This window comes from Eucyclogobius newberryi, unplaced genomic scaffold (assembly GCF_026437365.1).
Source record: "Eucyclogobius newberryi isolate DKJ021-1_F unplaced genomic scaffold, fEucNew1.0.hap1 SCAF_31, whole genome shotgun sequence".
Classification (NCBI taxonomy): Eukaryota; Metazoa; Chordata; class Actinopteri; order Gobiiformes; family Gobiidae; genus Eucyclogobius; species Eucyclogobius newberryi.
The window spans coordinates 923,188-941,254 of record NW_027315957.1 but is presented as its reverse complement, the minus strand read 5'-3'; the positions used below and the strand labels follow the sequence as shown (position 1 = coordinate 941,254).

At 49.5% G+C, this 18,067-nt stretch overlaps 1 protein-coding gene across 1 annotated transcript; it reads right to left on the bottom strand.

The window, feature by feature from the left end:
* Positions 1-2,357: 2,357 nt before the first annotated feature.
* Positions 2,358-17,643, bottom strand: LOC140374742 (neuronal acetylcholine receptor subunit alpha-10-like). The gene is made up of 6 exons (XM_072461740.1): positions 17,501-17,643; positions 16,398-16,552; positions 14,405-14,651; positions 7,456-7,741; positions 5,368-5,561; positions 2,358-2,993 (listed from the first exon to the last, which is right to left on the bottom strand). The coding sequence occupies exons 1-6, from the start codon at positions 17,501-17,503 to the stop codon at positions 2,358-2,360; spliced, it is 1,521 nt and encodes a 506-aa protein (XP_072317841.1). The 5' UTR covers positions 17,504-17,643.
* Between the last annotated feature and the right edge of the window lie 424 nt (positions 17,644-18,067).

Here is an 18,067-nt window from a genome sequence, read left to right as displayed (position 1 = left end):
TTCATAGTAGTAGTGGTGCTTCATAGTAGTAGTGGTACTTCATAGTAGTAGTGGTACTTCATAGTAGTAGTGGTACTTCATAGTAGTAGTGGTGCTTCATAGTAGTAGTGGTACTTCATAGTAGTAGTGGTACTTCATAGTAGTAGTGGTACTTCATAGTAGTAGTGGTGCTTCATAGTAGTAGTGGTACTTCATAGTAGTAGTGGTGCTTCATAGTAGTAGTGGTGCTTCATAGTAGTAGTGGTACTTCATAGTAGTAGTGGTACTTCATAGTAGTAGTGGTGCTTCATAGTAGTAGTGGTACTTCATAGTAGTAGTGGTACTTCATAGTAGTAGTGGTGCTTCATAGTAGTAGTGGTACTTCATAGTAGTAGTGGTGCTTCATAGTAGTAGTGGTACTTCATAGTAGTAGTGGTACTTCATAGTAGTAGTGGTGCTTCATAGTAGTAGTGGTACTTCATAGTAGTAGTGGTACTTCATAGTAGTAGTGGTACTTCATAGTAGTAGTGGTGCTTCATAGTAGTAGTGGTACTTCATAGTAGTAGTGGTACTTCATAGTAGTAGTGGTACTTCATAGTAGTAGTGGTGCTTCATAGTAGTAGTGGTACTTCATAGTAGTAGTGGTGCTTCATAGTAGTAGTGGTACTTCATAGTAGTAGTGGTACTTCATAGTAGTAGTGGTACTTCATAGTAGTAGTGGTGCTTCATAGTAGTAGTGGTACTTCATAGTAGTAGTGGTACTTCATAGTAGTAGTGGTGCTTCATAGTAGTAGTGGTACTTCATAGTAGTAGTGGTACTTCATAGTAGTAGTGGTGCTTCATAGTAGTAGTGGTACTTCATAGTAGTAGTGGTACTTCATAGTAGTAGTGGTGCTTCATAGTAGTAGTGGTACTTCATAGTAGTAGTGGTGCTTCATAGTAGTAGTGGTACTTCATAGTAGTAGTGGTACTTCATAGTAGTAGTGGTGCTTCATAGTAGTAGTGGTACTTCATAGTAGTAGTGGTACTTCATAGTAGTAGTGGTACTTCATAGTAGTAGTGGTACTTCATAGTAGTAGTGGTACTTCATAGTAGTAGTGGTGCTTCATAGTAGTAGTGGTACTTCATAGTAGTAGTGGTACTTCATAGTAGTAGTGGTACTTCATAGTAGTAGTGGTGCTTCATAGTAGTAGTGGTACTTCATAGTAGTAGTGGTACTTCATAGTAGTAGTGGTACTTCATAGTAGTAGTGGTGCTTCATAGTAGTAGTGGTACTTCATAGTAGTAGTGGTACTTCATAGTAGTAGTGGTGCTTCATAGTAGTAGTGGTACTTCATAGTAGTAGTGGTACTTCATAGTAGTAGTGGTACTTCATAGTAGTAGTGGTACTTCATAGTAGTAGTGGTGCTTCATAGTAGTAGTGGTACTTCATAGTAGTAGTGGTACTTCATAGTAGTAGTGGTACTTCATAGTAGTAGTGGCGCTTCATAGTAGTAGTGGTACTTCATAGTAGTAGTGGTACTTCATAGTAGTAGTGGTACTTCATAGTAGTAGTGGTACTTCATAGTAGTAGTGGTACTTCATAGTAGTAGTGGTGCTTCATAGTAGTAGTGGTACTTCATAGTAGTAGTGGTGCTTCATAGTAGTAGTGGTACTTCATAGTAGTAGTGGTACTTCATAGTAGTAGTGGTGCTTCATAGTAGTAGTGGTACTTCATAGTAGTAGTGGTACTTCATAGTAGTAGTGGTACTTCATAGTAGTAGTGGTGCTTCATAGTAGTAGTGGTACTTCATAGTAGTAGTGGTACTTCATAGTAGTAGTGGTACTTCATAGTAGTAGTGGTGCTTCATAGTAGTAGTGGTACTTCATAGTAGTAGTGGTACTTCATAGTAGTAGTGGTGCTTCATAGTAGTAGTGGTACTTCATAGTAGTAGTGGTACTTCATAGTAGTAGTGGTGCTTCATAGTAGTAGTGGTGCTTCATAGTAGTAGTGGTACTTCATAGTAGTAGTGGTACTTCATAGTAGTAGTGGTACTTCATAGTAGTAGTGGTACTTCATAGTAGTAGTGGTACTTCATAGTAGTAGTGGTACTTCATAGTAGTAGTGGTGCTTCATAGTAGTAGTGGTACTTCATAGTAGTAGTGGTACTTCATAGTAGTAGTGGTACTTCATAGTAGTAGTGGTACTTCATAGTAGTAGTGGTACTTCATAGTAGTAGTGGTACTTCATAGTAGTAGTGGTACTTCATAGTAGTAGTGGTACTTCATAGTAGTAGTGGTACTTCATAGTAGTAGTGGTGCTTCATAGTAGTAGTGGTACTTCATAGTAGTAGTGGTACTTCATAGTAGTAGTGGTGCTTCATAGTAGTAGTGGTACTTCAAACACTCTTTCCCAGTATAAGTACGCTCATGACGAAGACCATGATGAAGAAGAGCCACATGAGGGCGCGGTCCAGGACTTTGGCAACTTTCCTCCAGTCGTCGCTCAGCGCCTGAGCCACTTTCTGCTCCTGGAACGAGACGGCGACGGAGGTCACGTCGCCGCAGAGACGGGCCCATGGCGCGTCGCCACGGAGACCGAGGCGGCGGCAGCAGCAGTGGCAGCAGGGACCAGAAATGTCCCCACGATGTCCAGGCTCCACCTGCTCTTCTTCTCTCTTTTGCTCAATCTTCGTGGGAGCCATTTTGAGCTTTTCTCCCGCCCGTCCACCATGTTGTGTTCTCTCCTTCTTCTCATCCGTCTCTTGAGTCGCTCTTTCACTTGGGTCCTTAAATCCTGACGGTTGAGGTTGGTTCTCCTCGGGACAAATTTGTGGACCTCCGTTTTGTCCCTGAACGTTCTCCGTCTCGCTGATGGTTTCGTCTCTGAGTTCTCGGAGGTTTCGCGGTTTGGACACGGCGTCTTTGGTCCATTTGGACGTTTCCGGAGATTCAATCGTTACTGAGAGTTCATCGGCCAATGATGTGAAACCTGCTGCGCCATTAACCTCCGACCTGTGAGCGCCCCCTGCTGCCTGTTTGGAGAGAGAGAGAGGGAGCAGTTTGATACAGCTTAGACCTGCTTTAGTCCTGCTTTAGTCCTGCTTTAGTCCTGCTTTAGACCTGCTTTAGTCCTGCTTTAGTCCTGCTTTAGACCTGCTTTAGACCTGCTTTAGGCCTGCTTTAGTCCTGCTTTAGTCCTGCTTTAGACCTGCTATAGTCCTGGTTTAGTCCTGGTTTAGACCTGCTTTAGTCCTGCTTTAGACCTGCTTTAGTCCTGCTTTAGACCTGCTTTAGTCCTGCTTTAGTCCTGCTTTAGTCCTGGTTTAGACCTGCTTTAGTCCTGCTTTAGTCCTGCTTTAGTCCTGCTTTAGTCCTGGTTTTGACCTGCTTTAGTCCTGCTTTAGTCCTGCTTTAGACCTGCTTTAGTCCTGCTTTAGTCCTGCTTTAGACCTGCTTTAGTCCTGGTTTTGACCTGCTTTAGACCTGTCTCACCTGGTCCTGGTCTCAGGTACATGTCTCACCTGGTTCTGGTCTCTGGTACATGTCTCACCTGGTTCTGGTCTCTGGTGCATGTCTCACCTGGTTCTGGTCTCTGGTGCATGTCTCACCTGGTTCTGGTCTCTGGTGCATGTCTCACCTGGTCCTTGTCTCTGGTGCGTGTCTCACCTGGCATGTCTCACCTGGTTCTGGTCTCTGGTGCATGTCTCACCTGGTTCTGGTCTCTGGTGCATGTCTCACCTGGTTCTGGTCTCTGGTGCATGTCTCACCTGGTCCTGGTCTCTGGTGCATGTCTCACCTGGTTCTGGTCTCTGGTGCATGTCTCACCTGGTTCTGGTCTCTGGTGCATGTCTCACCTGGTCCTTGTCTCTGGTGCGTGTCTCATCTGGTTCTGGTCTCTGGAGCATGTCTCACCTGGTCCTGGTCTCTGGTGCATGTCTCACCTGGTCCTGGTCTCTGGTGCATGTCTCACCTGGTCCTGGTCTCTGGTACATGTCTCACCTGATGCTGGTCTCTGGTGCATGTCTCACCTAGTCCTGGTCTCTGGTGCATGTCTCACCTGGTTCTGGTCTCTGGTGCATGTCTCACCTGGTTCTGGTCTCTGGTGCATGTCTCACCTGGTCCTAGTATCTGGTGCATGTCTCACCTGGTCCTGGTCTCTGGTGCATTGGTCCTGGTCTCTGGTGCATATCTCACATGGTCCTGGTCTCTGGTACATGTCTTACCTGGTCCTGGTCTCTGGTACATGTCTTACCTGGTCCTGGTCTCTGGTGCATTGGTCCTGGTCTCTGGTGCATGTCTCACCAGGTCCTGGTCTCTGGTGCATGTCTCACCTGGTCCTGGTCTCTGGTGCATGTTTCACCTGGTTCTGGTCTCTGGTACATGTCTCACCTGGTCCTGGTCTCTGGTGCATTGGTCCTGGTCTCTGGTGCATGTCTCACCTGGTTCTGGTCTCTGGTGCATGTCTCCCCTGGTCCTGGTCTCTGGTGCACGTCTCCCCTGGTCCTGGTCTCTGGTGCACGTCTCACCTGGTTCTGGTCTCTGGTACATGTCTCACCTGGTTCTGGCCTCTGGTGCATTGCTCCTGGTCTCTAGTGCATGTCTCAACTGGTTCTGGTCTCTGGTGCATGTCTCACCTGGTCCTGGTCTCTGTTGCTTTGGTCCTGGTCTCTGGTGCATATCTCACCTGGTCCTGGTCTCTGGTACATGTCTCACCTGGTCCTTGTCTCTGGTGCATTGCTCCTGGTCTCTAGTGCATGTCTCACCTGGTTCTGGTCTCTGGTACATGTCTCACCTGGTCCTAGTCTCTGGTGCATGTCTCCCCTGGTCCTGGTCTCTGGTGCATGTCTCACCTGGTTCTGGTCTCTGGTACATGTCTCACCTGGTTCTGGTCTCTGGTACATGTCTCACCTGGTCCTGGCCTCTGGTACATGTCTCACCTGGTTCTGGTCTCTGGTACATGTCTCACCTGGTTCTGGTCTCTGGTACATGTCTCACCTGGTCCTGGCCTCTGGTGCATGTCTCACCTGGTCCTGGTCTCTGGTGCATGTCTCACCTGGTCCTGGTCTCTGTTGCTTTGGTCCTGGTCTCTGGTACATGTCTCACCTGGTCCTTGTCTCTGGTGCATTGCTCCTGGTCTCTAGTGCATGTCTCACCTGGTTCTGGTCTCTGGTACATGTCTCACCTGGTCCTAGTCTCTGGTGCATGTCTCCCCTGGTCCTGGTCTCTGGTGCATGTCTCACCTGGTTCTGGTCTCTGGTACATGTCTCCCCTGGTCCTGGTCTCTGGTACATGTCTCACCTGGTTCTGGTCTCTGGTACATGTCTCACCTGGTCCTGGCCTCTGGTGCATGTCTCACCTGGTCCTGGTCTCTGTTGCTTTGGTCCTGGTCTCTGGTGAATGTCTCACCTGGTTCTGGTCTCTGGTGCATGTCTCCCCAAGCTCGTGGACCAGGCACACCTGGTTCAGGTACTTGAGGACCAGGACTCGGACCCAGTCTGGGACGGCTCTGGCTTCTGGTCCACAATGATGAAGGTTCATGATGAAGATGGTCAAAGCCGTGGACGCGGTGACCATCGTCATGGTCGCTATGTAGTACTTACCTGGAAGACGAAGGCAGGACTAAAGCAGGACTAAAGCAGGTCTAAAGCAGGACTAAAGCAGGACTAAAGCAGGACTAAAGCAGGACTAAAGCAGGACTAAAGCAGGACTAAAGTAGGTCTAAAGCAGGACTAAAGCAGGACTAAAGCAGGACTAAAGCAGGACTAAAGCAGGACTAAAGCAGGACTAAAGCAGGACTAAAGTAGGTCTAAAGCAGGACTAAAGCAGGACTAAAGCAGGACTAAAGCAGGACTAAAGTAGGACTAAAGCAGGTCTAAAGCAGGTCTAAACCAGGACTAAAGCAGGTCTAAAGCAGGTCTAAAGCAGGACTAAAGCAGGACTAAAGCAGGACTAAAGCAGGACTAAAGCAGGACTAAAGCAGGTCTAAAGCAGGACTAAAGCAGGACTAAAGCAGGACTAAAGCAGGTCTAAAGCAGGACTAAAGCAGGACTAAAGCAGGACTAAAGCAGGACTAAAGCAGGACTAAAGCAGGACTAAACCAGGACTAAAGCAGGACTAAAGCAGGTCTAAAGCGGGTCTAAAGCAGGACTAAAGCAGGACTAAAGTAGGACTAAAGCAGGTCTAAAGCAGGTCTAAAGCAGGACTAAAGCAGGACTAAAGCAGGACTAAAGCAGGTCTAAAGCAGGACTAAACCAGGACTAAAGCAGGTCTAAAGCGGGTCTAAAGCAGGACTAAAGCAGGACTAAAGCAGGACTAAAGCAGGTCTAAAGCAGGACTAAACCAGGACTAAAGCAGGACTTAACCAGGACTAAAGCAGGACTAAAGCAGGACTAAACCAGGACTAAACCAGGATTAAAGCAGGACTAAAGCAGGTCTAAAGCAGGACTAAAGCAGGACTAAAGCAGGATTAAAGCAGGACTAAAGCAGGTCTAAAGCAGGACTAAACCAGGACTAAAGCAGGTCTAAAGCGGGTCTAAAGCAGGACTAAAGCAGGACTAAAGCAGGACTAAAGCAGGTCTAAAGTAGGACTAAAGCAGGACTAAAGCAGGTCTAAAGCAGGACTAAAGCAGGTCTAAAGCAGGACTAAAGCAGGACTAAAGCAGGTCTAAAGTAGGACTAAAGCTGGACTAAAGCAGGACTAAAGCAGGACTAAAGCATGACTAAAGCAGGTCTAAAGTAGGACTAAAGCTCGACAAAACAAGGGCTAAAACAGGACTAAAGCAGGTCTAAAGTAGGACTAAAGCAGGACTAAAGCAGGACTAAAGCAGGTCTAAAGCAGGTCTAAAGTAGGACCAAAGCAGGACTAAAGCAGGACTAAAGCAGGTCTAAAGTAGGACCAAAGCAGGACTAAAGCAGGACTAAAGCAGGACTAAAGCAGGACTAAAGCAGGAATAAAGCAGGTCTAAAGCAGGTCTAAAGCAGGTCTAAAGCAGGACCAAAGCAGGACTAAAGCAGGTCTAAAGTAGGACTAAAGCAGGTCTAAAGTAGGACTAAAGCAGGACTAAAGCAGGACTAAAGCAGTTCTAAACCAGGGCTAAAGAAGGACTAAAGCAGGACTAAAGCAGGACCAAAGCAGGACTAAAGCTCGACAAAACAAGGGCTAAAACAGGACTAAAGCAGGACTAAACAAGGGCTAAAGCAGGGCTAAAGCAGGACTAAAACAGCTCTAAAACAGGTCTAAAACAGCTGTAAAACAGGTGTAAAACAGGTCTAAAGACGGACTTAACCAGGACTAAAGCAGGTCTAAAGTAGGACTAAAGCAGGACTAAAGCTCGACAAAACAAGGGCTAAAACAGGACTAAAGCAGGACTAAACAAGGGCTAAAACAGGACTAAAGGGGGACTAAAGCAGGACTAAAGCAGGACTAAAGGGGGACTAAAGCAGGACTAAAGCAGGACTAAAGGGGGACTAAAGCAGGTCTATAGTAAGTCTCACCGATCAAGGGGACGCTCTCGGACGGCGGCATGCTCTCTGCGACCAGGAGCTGGAACACGGTGAGGGCCAGCAGCACGGTGACGCCCAGAGACACCTTCTCTCCACTCTCGGCCGGCAGGTAGAACCCGAGCGGAGCCAGGAAGGAGATCATCATGCACGGCAGCAGGAGGTTGAAGATGTAGAAGGAGGCGCGGCGTTTGAGCTGCAGCGTGAACGTGATGTCCGGGTATGGGTCCGAGCAGCAGCCGTACAGGATCACGTTCTTCTTAGCAGGCATGCCCAGGACCTGAGGGGTGGAAAATGGTCTGAAACAGGTCTGAAACAGGGTCTGAAACAGGTCTGAAACAGGGTCTGAAACAGGGTCTGAAACAGGGTCTGAAACAGGGTCTGAAACAGGGTCTGAAACAGAGTCTGAAACAGGGTCTGAAACAGGGTCTGAAACAGGGTCTGAAACAGGGTCTGAAATAGGGTCTGAAACAGGGTCTGAAACAGGTCTGAAACAGGGTCTGAAACAGGTCTGAAACAGGTCTGAAACAGGGTCTGAAACAGGGTCTGAAACAGGGTCTGAAACAGGTCTGAAACAGGGTCTGAAACATGTCTGAAACAGGGTCTGAAACAGGGTCTGAAACAGGGTCTGAAACAGGTCTGAAACAGGGTCTGAAACAGGGTCTGAAACAGGGTCTGAAACAGAGTCTGAAACAGAGTCTGAAACAGGGTCTGAAACAGGGTCTGAAACAGGTCTGAAACAGGTCTGAAACAGGCTGAAACAGGTCTGAAACAGGGTCTGAAACAGGTCTGAAACAGGGTCTGAAACAGGGTCTGAAACAGAGTCTGAAACAGGGTCTGAAACAGGTCTGAAACAGGGTCTGAAACAGGGTCTGAAACAGGGTCTGAAACAGAGTCTGAAACAGGGTCTGAAACAGAGTCTGAAACAGGGTCTGAAACAGGGTCTGAAACAGGTCTGAAACAGGGTCTGAAACAGGGTCTGAAACAGAGTCTGAAACAGAGTCTGAAACAGGGTCTGAAACAGGGTCTGAAACAGAGTCTGAAACAGAGTCTGAAACAGGGTCTGAAACAGGGTCTGAAGCAGAGTCTGAAACAGGTCTGAAACAGGGTCTGAAACAGGGTCTGAAACAGAGTCTGAAACAGGGTCTGAAACAGGGTCTGAAACAGGGTCTGAAACAGGGTCTGAAACAGGGTCTCAAACAGAGTCTGAAACAGAGTCTGAAACAGAGTCTGAAACAGGTCTGAAACAGGGTCTGAAACAGAGTCTGAAACAGAGTCTGAAACAGGGTCTGAAACAGAGTCTGAAACAGGTCTGAAACAGAGTCTGAAACAGAGTCTGAAACAGAGTCTGAAACAGAGTCTGAAACAGGGTCCGAAACAGGGTCTGAAACAGGGTCTGAAACAGGGTCTGAAACAGGTCTGAAACAGGGTCTGAAACAGAGTCTGAAACAGGGTCTGAAACAGGGTCTGAAACAGAGTCTGAAACAGAGTCTGAAACAGGTCTGAAACAGGGTCTGAAACAGAGTCTGAAACAGGTCTGAAACAGGGTCTGAAACAGAGTCTGAAACAGGGTCTGAAACAGGTCTGAAACAGGGTCTGAAACAGAGTCTGAAACAGGTCTGAAACAGGGTCTGAAACAGAGTCTGAAACAGGTCTGAAACAGGGTCTGAAACAGGGTCTGAAACAGGGTCTGAAACAGGTCTGAAACAGGGTCTGAAACAGAGTCTGAAACAGGGTCTGAAACAGAGTCTGAAACAGGTCTGAAACAGGGTCTGAAACAGGTCTGAAACAGGTCTGAAACAGGGTCTGAAACAGAGTCTGAAACAGGGTCTGAAACAGAGTCTGAAACAGGGTCTGAAACAGGGTCTGAAACAGGTCTGAAACAGGGTCTGAAAAAGGGTCTAAAACAGGGTCTGAAACAGGGTCTGAAACAGGTCTGAAACAGGGTCTGAAACAGGTCTGAAACAGAGTCTGAAACAGGGTCTGAAACAGGTCTGAAACAGGGTCTGAAACAGGGTCTGAAACAGAGTCTGAAACAGAGTCTGAAACAGGGTCTGAAACAGGTCTGAAACAGGTCTGAAACAGGGTCTGAAACAGGGTCTGAAACAGGGTCTGAAACAGGGTCTGAAACAGGTCTGAAACAGGGTCTGAAACAGGGTCTTAAACAGGGTCTGAAACAGAGTCTGAAACAGGGTCTGAAACAGGGTCTGAAACAGGGTCTGAAACAGAGTCTGAAACAGAGTCTGAAACAGGGTCTTAAACAGGGTCTGAAACAGGTCTGAAACAGGGTCTGAAACAGGGTCTGAAACAGAGTCTGAAACAGGTCTGAAACAGGGTCTGAAACAGGGTCTGAAACAGGGTCTGAAACAGGGTCTGAAACAGAGTCTGAAACAGAGTCTGAAACAGGTCTGAAACAGGGTCTGAAACAGAGTCTGAAACAGGTCTGAAACAGGGTCTGAAACAGGGTCTGAAACAGAGTCTGAAACAGGTCTGAAACAGGGTCTGAAACAGGGTCTGAAACAGAGTCTGAAACAGGGTCTGAAACAGGGTCTGAAACAGGGTCTGAAACAGGGTCTGAAACAGGGTCTGAAACAGGTCTGAAACAGAGTCTGAAACAGGGTCTGAAACAGGGTCTGAAACAGGGTCTGAAACAGGGTCTCAAACAGAGTCTGAAACAGAGTCTGAAACAGAGTCTGAAACAGGGTCTGAAACAGGGTCTGAAACAGGGTCTGAAACAGGTCTGAAACAGGGTCTGAAACAGGTCTGAAACAGAGTCTGAAACAGGGTCTGAAACAGGTCTGAAACAGGGTCTGAAACAGGGTCTGAAACAGAGTCTGAAACAGAGTCTGAAACAGGGTCTGAAACAGGTCTGAAACAGGTCTGAAACAGGGTCTGAAACAGGGTCTGAAACAGGGTCTGAAACAGGGTCTGAAACAGGTCTGAAACAGGGTCTGAAACAGGGTCTGAAACAGGGTCTGAAACAGGTCTGAAACAGAGTCTGAAACAGGGTCTGAAACAGGGTCTGAAACAGGGTCTGAAACAGAGTCTGAAACAGGGTCTGAAACAGGGTCTGAAACAGGGTCTGAAACAGGTCTGAAACAGGGTCTGAAACAGAGTCTGAAACAGGGTCTGAAACAGGGTCTGAAACAGGGTCTGAAACAGAGTCTGAAACAGAGTCTGAAACAGGGTCTTAAACAGGGTCTGAAACAGGTCTGAAACAGGGTCTGAAACAGGGTCTGAAACAGAGTCTGAAACAGGTCTGAAACAGGGTCTGAAACAGGGTCTGAAACAGGGTCTGAAACAGGGTCTGAAACAGAGTCTGAAACAGAGTCTGAAACAGGTCTGAAACAGGGTCTGAAACAGAGTCTGAAACAGGTCTGAAACAGGGTCTGAAACAGGGTCTGAAACAGAGTCTGAAACAGGTCTGAAACAGGGTCTGAAACAGGGTCTGAAACAGAGTCTGAAACAGAGTCTGAAACAGGGTCTGAAACAGGGTCTGAAACAGGGTCTGAAACAGGTCTGAAACAGGGTCTGAAACAGGTCTGAAACAGAGTCTGAAACAGGGTCTGAAACAGGTCTGAAACAGGGTCTGAAACAGGGTCTGAAACAGAGTCTGAAACAGAGTCTGAAACAGGGTCTGAAACAGGTCTGAAACAGGTCTGAAACAGGGTCTGAAACAGGGTCTGAAACAGGGTCTGAAACAGGGTCTGAAACAGGTCTGAAACAGGGTCTGAAACAGGGTCTGAAACAGGGTCTGAAACAGGTCTGAAACAGAGTCTGAAACAGGGTCTGAAACAGGGTCTGAAACAGGGTCTGAAACAGAGTCTGAAACAGGGTCTGAAACAGGGTCTGAAACAGGGTCTGAAACAGGTCTGAAACAGGGTCTGAAACAGGGTCTGAAACAGAGTCTGAAACAGGGTCTGAAACAGAGTCTGAAACAGGGTCTGAAACAGGGTCTGAAACAGGTCTGAAACAGGGTCTGAAACAGAGTCTGAAACAGGGTCTGAAACAGGTCTGAAACAGAGTCTGAAACAGGGTCTGAAACAGGTCTGAAACAGGGTCTGAAACAGGGTCTGAAACAGAGTCTGAAACAGAGTCTGAAACAGGGTCTGAAACAGGTCTGAAACAGGTCTGAAACAGGGTCTGAAACAGGGTCTGAAACAGGGTCTGAAACAGGGTCTGAAACAGGGTCTGAAACAGGTCTGAAACAGGGTCTGAAACAGGGTCTTAAACAGGGTCTGAAACAGAGTCTGAAACAGGGTCTGAAACAGGGTCTGAAACAGGGTCTTAAACAGGGTCTGAAACAGAGTCTGAAACAGGGTCTGAAACAGGGTCTGAAACAGGGTCTGAAACAGAGTCTGAAACAGAGTCTGAAACAGGGTCTGAAACAGGGTCTGAAACAGAGTCTGAAACAGAGTCTGAAACAGGGTCTGAAACAGGGTCTGAAACAGAGTCTGAAACAGGTCTGAAACAGGGTCTGAAACAGGGTCTGAAACAGGGTCTGAAACAGGGTCTGAAACAGAGTCTGAAACAGAGTCTGAAACAGGGTCTGAAACAGGGTCTGAAACAGAGTCTGAAACAGGTCTGAAACAGGGTCTGAAACAGGGTCTGAAACAGAGTCTGAAACAGGGTCTGAAACAGGGTCTGAAACAGGGTCTGAAACAGGGTCTGAAACAGGGTCTCAAACAGAGTCTGAAACAGAGTCTGAAACAGAGTCTGAAACAGGGTCTGAAACAGAGTCTGAAACAGGGTCTGAAACAGGGTCTGAAACAGGTCTGAAACAGGGTCTGAAACAGGTCTGAAACAGAGTCTGAAACAGGGTCTGAAACAGGTCTGAAACAGGGTCTGAAACAGGGTCTGAAACAGAGTCTGAAACAGAGTCTGAAACAGGGTCTGAAACAGGTCTGAAACAGGTCTGAAACAGGGTCTGAAACAGGGTCTGAAACAGGGTCTGAAACAGGGTCTGAAACAGGTCTGAAACAGGGTCTGAAACAGGGTCTTAAACAGAGTCTGAAACAGGGTCTGAAACAGGGTCTGAAACAGGTCTGAAACAGGGTCTGAAACAGGTCTGAAACAGGTCTGAAACAGGGTCTGAAACAGGGTCTGAAACAGGGTCTGAAACAGGTCTGAAACAGGGTCTGAAACAGGGTCTTAAACAGAGTCTGAAACAGGGTCTGAAACAGGGTCTGAAACAGGACTGAAACAGGGTCTGAAACAGAGTCTGAAACAGGGTCTTAAACAGGGTCTGAAACAGGTCTGAAACAGGGTCTGAAACAGGGTCTGAAACAGAGTCTGAAACAGAGTCTGAAACAGGGTCTGAAACAGGGTCTGAAACAGAGTCTGAAACAGGTCTGAAACAGGGTCTGAAACAGGGTCTGAAACAGGGTCTGAAACAGGGTCTGAAACAAGGTCTGAAACAGGGTCTGAAACAGGGTCTGAAACAGGGTCTCAAACAGAGTCTGAAACAGAGTCTGAAACAGAGTCTGAAACAGGGTCTGAAACAGGGTCTGAAACAGAGTCTGAAACAGAGTCTGAAACAGGGTCTGAAACAGAGTCTGAAACAGGTCTGAAACAGAGTCTGAAACAGAGTCTGAAACAGAGTCTGAAACAGAGTCTGAAACAGGGTCTGAAACAGGTCTGAAACAGAGTCTGAAACAGGGTCTGAAACAGAGTCTGAAACAGAGTCTGAAACAGAGTCTGAAACAGGGTCTGAAACAGGGTCTGAAACAGGGTCTGAAACAGGTCTGAAACAGGGTCTGAAACAGGTCTGAAACAGGGTCTGAAACAGGGTCTGAAACAGGTCTGAAACAGGGTCTGAAACAGAGTCTGAAACAGGTCTGAAACAGGGTCTGAAACAGGTCTGAAACAGGGTCTGAAACAGGGTCTGAAACAGAGTCTGAAACAGGGTCTGAAACAGGGTCTGAAACAGAGTCTGAAACAGAGTCTGAAACAGAGTCTGAAACAGGGTCTGAAACAGGTCTGAAACAGGGTCTGAAACAGAGTCTGAAACAGGTCTGAAACAGGGTCTGAAACAGAGTCTGAAACAGGTCTGAAACAGAGTCTGAAACAGAGTCTGAAACAGGGTCTGAAACAGAGTCTGAAACAGGTCTGAAACAGGGTCTGAAACAGAGTCTGAAACAGGTCTGAAACAGAGTCTGAAACAGGTCTGAAACAGGGTCTGAAACAGGGTCTGAAACAGGGTCTGAAACAGGTCTGAAACAGGGTCTGAAACAGAGTCTGAAACAGGGTCTGAAACATGGTCTGAAACAGGTCTGAAACAGGGTCTGAAACAGGGTCTGAAACAGGGTCTGAAACAGAGTCTGAAACAGGGTCTGAAACAGGGTCTGAAACAGGGTCTGAAACAGGCTGAAACAGAGTCTGAAACAGAGTCTGAAACAGAGTCTGAAACAGGGTCTGAAACAGGTCTGAAACAGGGTCTGAAACAGGGTCTGAAACAGGGTCTGAAACAGAGTCTGAAACAGGTCTGAAACAGGTCTGAAACAGGGTCTGAAACAGGGTCTGAAACAGAGTCTGAAACAGGGTCTGAAACAGGGTCTGAAACAGGGTCTGAAACAGGGTCTGAAACAGGGTCTGAAACAAAGTCTGAAACAGGGTCTGAAACAGAGTCTGAAACAGGGTCTGAAACAGGGTCTGAAACAGAGTCTGAAACAGGTCTGAAACAGGGTCTGAAACAGGGTCTGAAACAGAGTCTGAAACAGGGTCTGAAACAGGGTCTGAAACAGGGTCTGAAACAGGTCTGAAACAGGGTCTGAAACAGGGTCTGAAACAGAGTCTGAAACAGGGTCTGAAACAGGGTCTGAAACAGGGTCTGAAACAGGTCTGAAACAGGGTCTGAAACAGGTCTGAAACAGGGTCACTGTCCCTCACCTGTCCCTCTCCTGTCCCTCACCTGCCACTCACCTGTCCCTCCCCTGTCCCTCACCTGCCACTCCACGTTGGGCACAAGGTCAGCGAGGTCGGCCGTGTCCAGCTGGATGTTCAGGTCCATCTGGTTGCCGTTGTGTGTCCAGGAGCCGAAGGTGAGGACGCACTCCTGCAGGTCGAAGGGGAAGAACGCCACGTCCACCGAGCAGGAGGACTTCGTGATGGACGGCTGGTCCCACGTCACCTGACCGTCACTGCGCAGCGCCACGTTCGTCTCCAAGGAACTCGAGAACTCGTCATCAGCACTGAAACATGTCCAGAGAACACGGAGAACACGTATGAGGATGTTACTGTGCAGGAGGAAGTGTCTGGGGAGGGGGAGGACGTGTCTGGGGAAGGGGAGGAAGTGTCTGGGGAAAGGGAGGAAGTGTCTGGGGATGGGGAAGAAGTGAATATGGAGGTGAAGGTAGTGTCTGGGGAAGGGGAGGAAGTGTCTCTGGGGAAGGGGAGGAAGTGTCTGGGGATGGGGAGGAAGTGTCTGGGGATGGGGAGGAAGTGAATAGGGAGGTGAAGGTAGTGTCTGGGGAAGGGGAGGAAGTGTCTGGGGAAGGGGAGGAAGTGTCTGGGGAAGAGGAGGAAGTGTATGGGGTAGGGGAGGAAGTGCCTGGGGAAGGGGAGGAAGTGCCTGGGGAAGGGGAGGAAGTGTCTGGGGATGGGGAGGAAGTGTCTGGGAAGGGGGAGGACGTGTCTGGGGAAGGGGAGGAAGTGTCTGGGGAAAGGGAGGAAGTGTCTGGGGATGGGGAAGAAGTGAATATGGAGGTGAAGGTAGTGTCTGGGGAAGGGGAGGAAGTGTCTCTGGGGAAGGGGAGGAAGTGTCTGGGGATGGGGAGGAAGTGTCTGGGAAGGGGAGGAAGTGTCAGGGGAAGGGGAGGAAGTGTCTGGGGATGGGGAGGAAGTGAATAGGGAGGTGAAGGTAGTGTCTGGGGAAGGGGAGGAAGTGTCTGGGGATGGGGAGGAAGTGTCTGGGAAGGGGAGGAAGTGCCTGGGGAAGGGGAGGAAGTGCCTGGGGAAGGGGAGGAAGTGTCTGGGGATGGGGAGGAAGTGTCTGGGAAGGGGAGGACGTGTCTGGGGAAGGGGAGGAAGTGTCTAGGGAAAAGGAGGAAGTGTCTGGGGATGGGGAGGAAGTGAATAGGGAGGTGAAGGTAGTGTCTGGGGAAGGGGAGGAAGTGTCTGGGGAAGGGGAGGAAGTGTCTGGGGAAGAGGAGGAAGTGTATGGGGAAGGGGAGGAAGTGCCTGGCGAAGGGGAGGAAGTGCCTGGGGAAGGGGAGGAAGTGTCTGGGGATGGGGAGGAAGTGTCTGGGAAGGGGAGGAAGTGTCTGGGGAAGGGGAGGAAGTGTCTGGGGAAGGGGAGGAAGTGTCTGGGAAGGGGAGGAAGTGTCTGGGGAGGGGGAGGAAGTGCCTGGGGAAGGGGAGGAAGTGTCTGGGGATGGGGAGGAAGTGTCTGGGAAGGGGAGGACGTGTCTGGGGAAGGGGAGGAAGTGTCTGGGGAAAGGGAGGAAGTGTCTGGGGATGGGGAAGAAGTGAATATGGAGGTGAAGGAAGTGTCTGGGGAAGGGGAGGAATTGTCTCTGGGGAAGGGTAGGAAGTGTCTGGGGATGGGGAGGAAGTGTCTGGGAAGGGGAGGAAGTGTCTAGGGAAAAGGAGGAAGTGTCTGGGGATGGGGAGGAAGTGAATAGGGAGGTGAAGGTAGTGTCTGGGGAAGGGGAGGAAGTGTCTGGGGAAGGGGAGGAAGTGTCTGGGGAAGAGGAGGAAGTGTATGGGGAAGGGGAGGAAGTGCCTGGCGAAGGGGAGGAAGTGCCTGGGGAAGGGGAGGAAGTGTCTGGGGATGGGGAGGAAGTGTCTGGGAAGGGGAGGAAGTGTCTGGGGAAGGGGAGGAAGTGTCTGGGGAAGGGGAGGAAGTGTCTGGGAAGGGGAGGAAGTGTCTGGGGAAGGGGAGGAAGTGTCTGGGGAAGGGGAGGAAGTGTCTGGGGAAGAGGAGGAAGTGTGGCCACCTGTTGTAAAGCACGATGTCGGGCTTCCACACGTATCTGCTCGGGATCTGGATGGAGTCCAGTCCGTCGTAGTCGTCTTTGGACCAGGTCAGGAACGAGTCCATCCAAACCTGACGCACCCAGAGATACAAGGTGAGGATCTGGTTCTTCTCGTCCTGCAGGAGGTCAATGAAAGGTCAATGAAAGGTCAATGAAAGGTCAATGAAAGGTCAATGAAAGCCGTTATCAACACACAGAGGAGCACGTTAAATAAGGTCAGAAGACATGAAGAGGCCACAGAGGAGCGGACCCTCCATGTGTCAGCTGAATACTGTGGGACAAAGGACGGAAAGTCCGGTCTGTGTCCTGATTGACCCCCTGCTGGACCCCCTGCTATACCCCATGCTGCTGGACCCCCTGCTGGACCCCCTGCTGGACCCCCTGCTACTGGACCCCCTGCTGGACCCCCTGCTACTGGACCCCCTGCTGGACCCCCTGCTACTGGACCCCCTGCTGGACCCCCTGCTGGACCCCCTGATGGACCCCCTGCTGGACCCCCTGCTGGACCCCCTGATGGACCCCCTGCTGGACCCCCTGATGGACCCCCTGATGGACCCCCCGCAGTTCGCCTACAGAGCCACAGGTCTCTGGACGCCATCAACCTGGCTCTCCACTTCACCTGCAGCACCTGGACTCCTCCTACACCAGGATCAACACCACCTCCTGCTCTGCTCCAGGACAAGCTCTCCCAGCTCAACCTGCAGGAGGCCACTCCCCTCAGGCAGGAGGCCACTCCCCTCAGGCAGGAGGCCACTCCCCTCAGGCAGGAGGCCACTCCCCTCAGGCAGGAGGCCACTCCCCTCAGGCCGTTGGACTCAACTGTACATTTGTTTTCATATTAAGCCTATTTTTATCTTATAGCAGATTTGTATAGTTTTTCTTTTTGACTTATAAATGTTGTTTTATCATTATTCATTGTTTTATGTTGCACTGAATCACAAAGACAAGTTTGTGAATTCTGTTCATTGACATTGATGATCCACGTCCACGGTGTAGGACAAAGGACACAAAGTCTGCTCTGTGTCCTCACGTCCACGCTGTAGGACAAAGGACACAAAGCGTACCATGTCGATGATCTGGGACAACGTGACCTGCAGCGTCACGTTGATGGCGTTGTCCGTGTTCTCCACCGGCCGTAACGCGCTGGTGTAGTTCACAAACAGGTCCCTGAAGAGCTGCTGAGCGTAGCGCCCCCTGGCGGCCAGACACACTGCAACAACAGACAACGTGTGAGAGACAGAGACCACTGCGGCTACTGCGGTGACTCTGGCACCAGCAAGAGGCCGCTCCATGTTTAGTCCTGACTCTGGCACAAGCAGGAGGCCGCTCCATGTTTGGTCCTGACTCTGGCACCAGCAGGAGGCCGCTCCATGTTTGGTCCTGACTCTGGCACCAGCAGGAGGCCGGTCCATGTTTAGTCCTGACTCTGGCACCAGCAGGAGGCCGCTCCATGTTTGGTCCTGACTCTGGCACCAGCAGGAGGCCGGTCCATGTTTAGTCCTGACTCTGGCACCAGCAGGAGGCCGCTCCATGTTTGGTCCTGACTCTGGCACCAGCAGGAGGCCGGTCCATGTTTAGTCCTGACTCTGGCACCAGCAGGAGGCCGCTCCATGTTTGGTCCTGACTCTGGC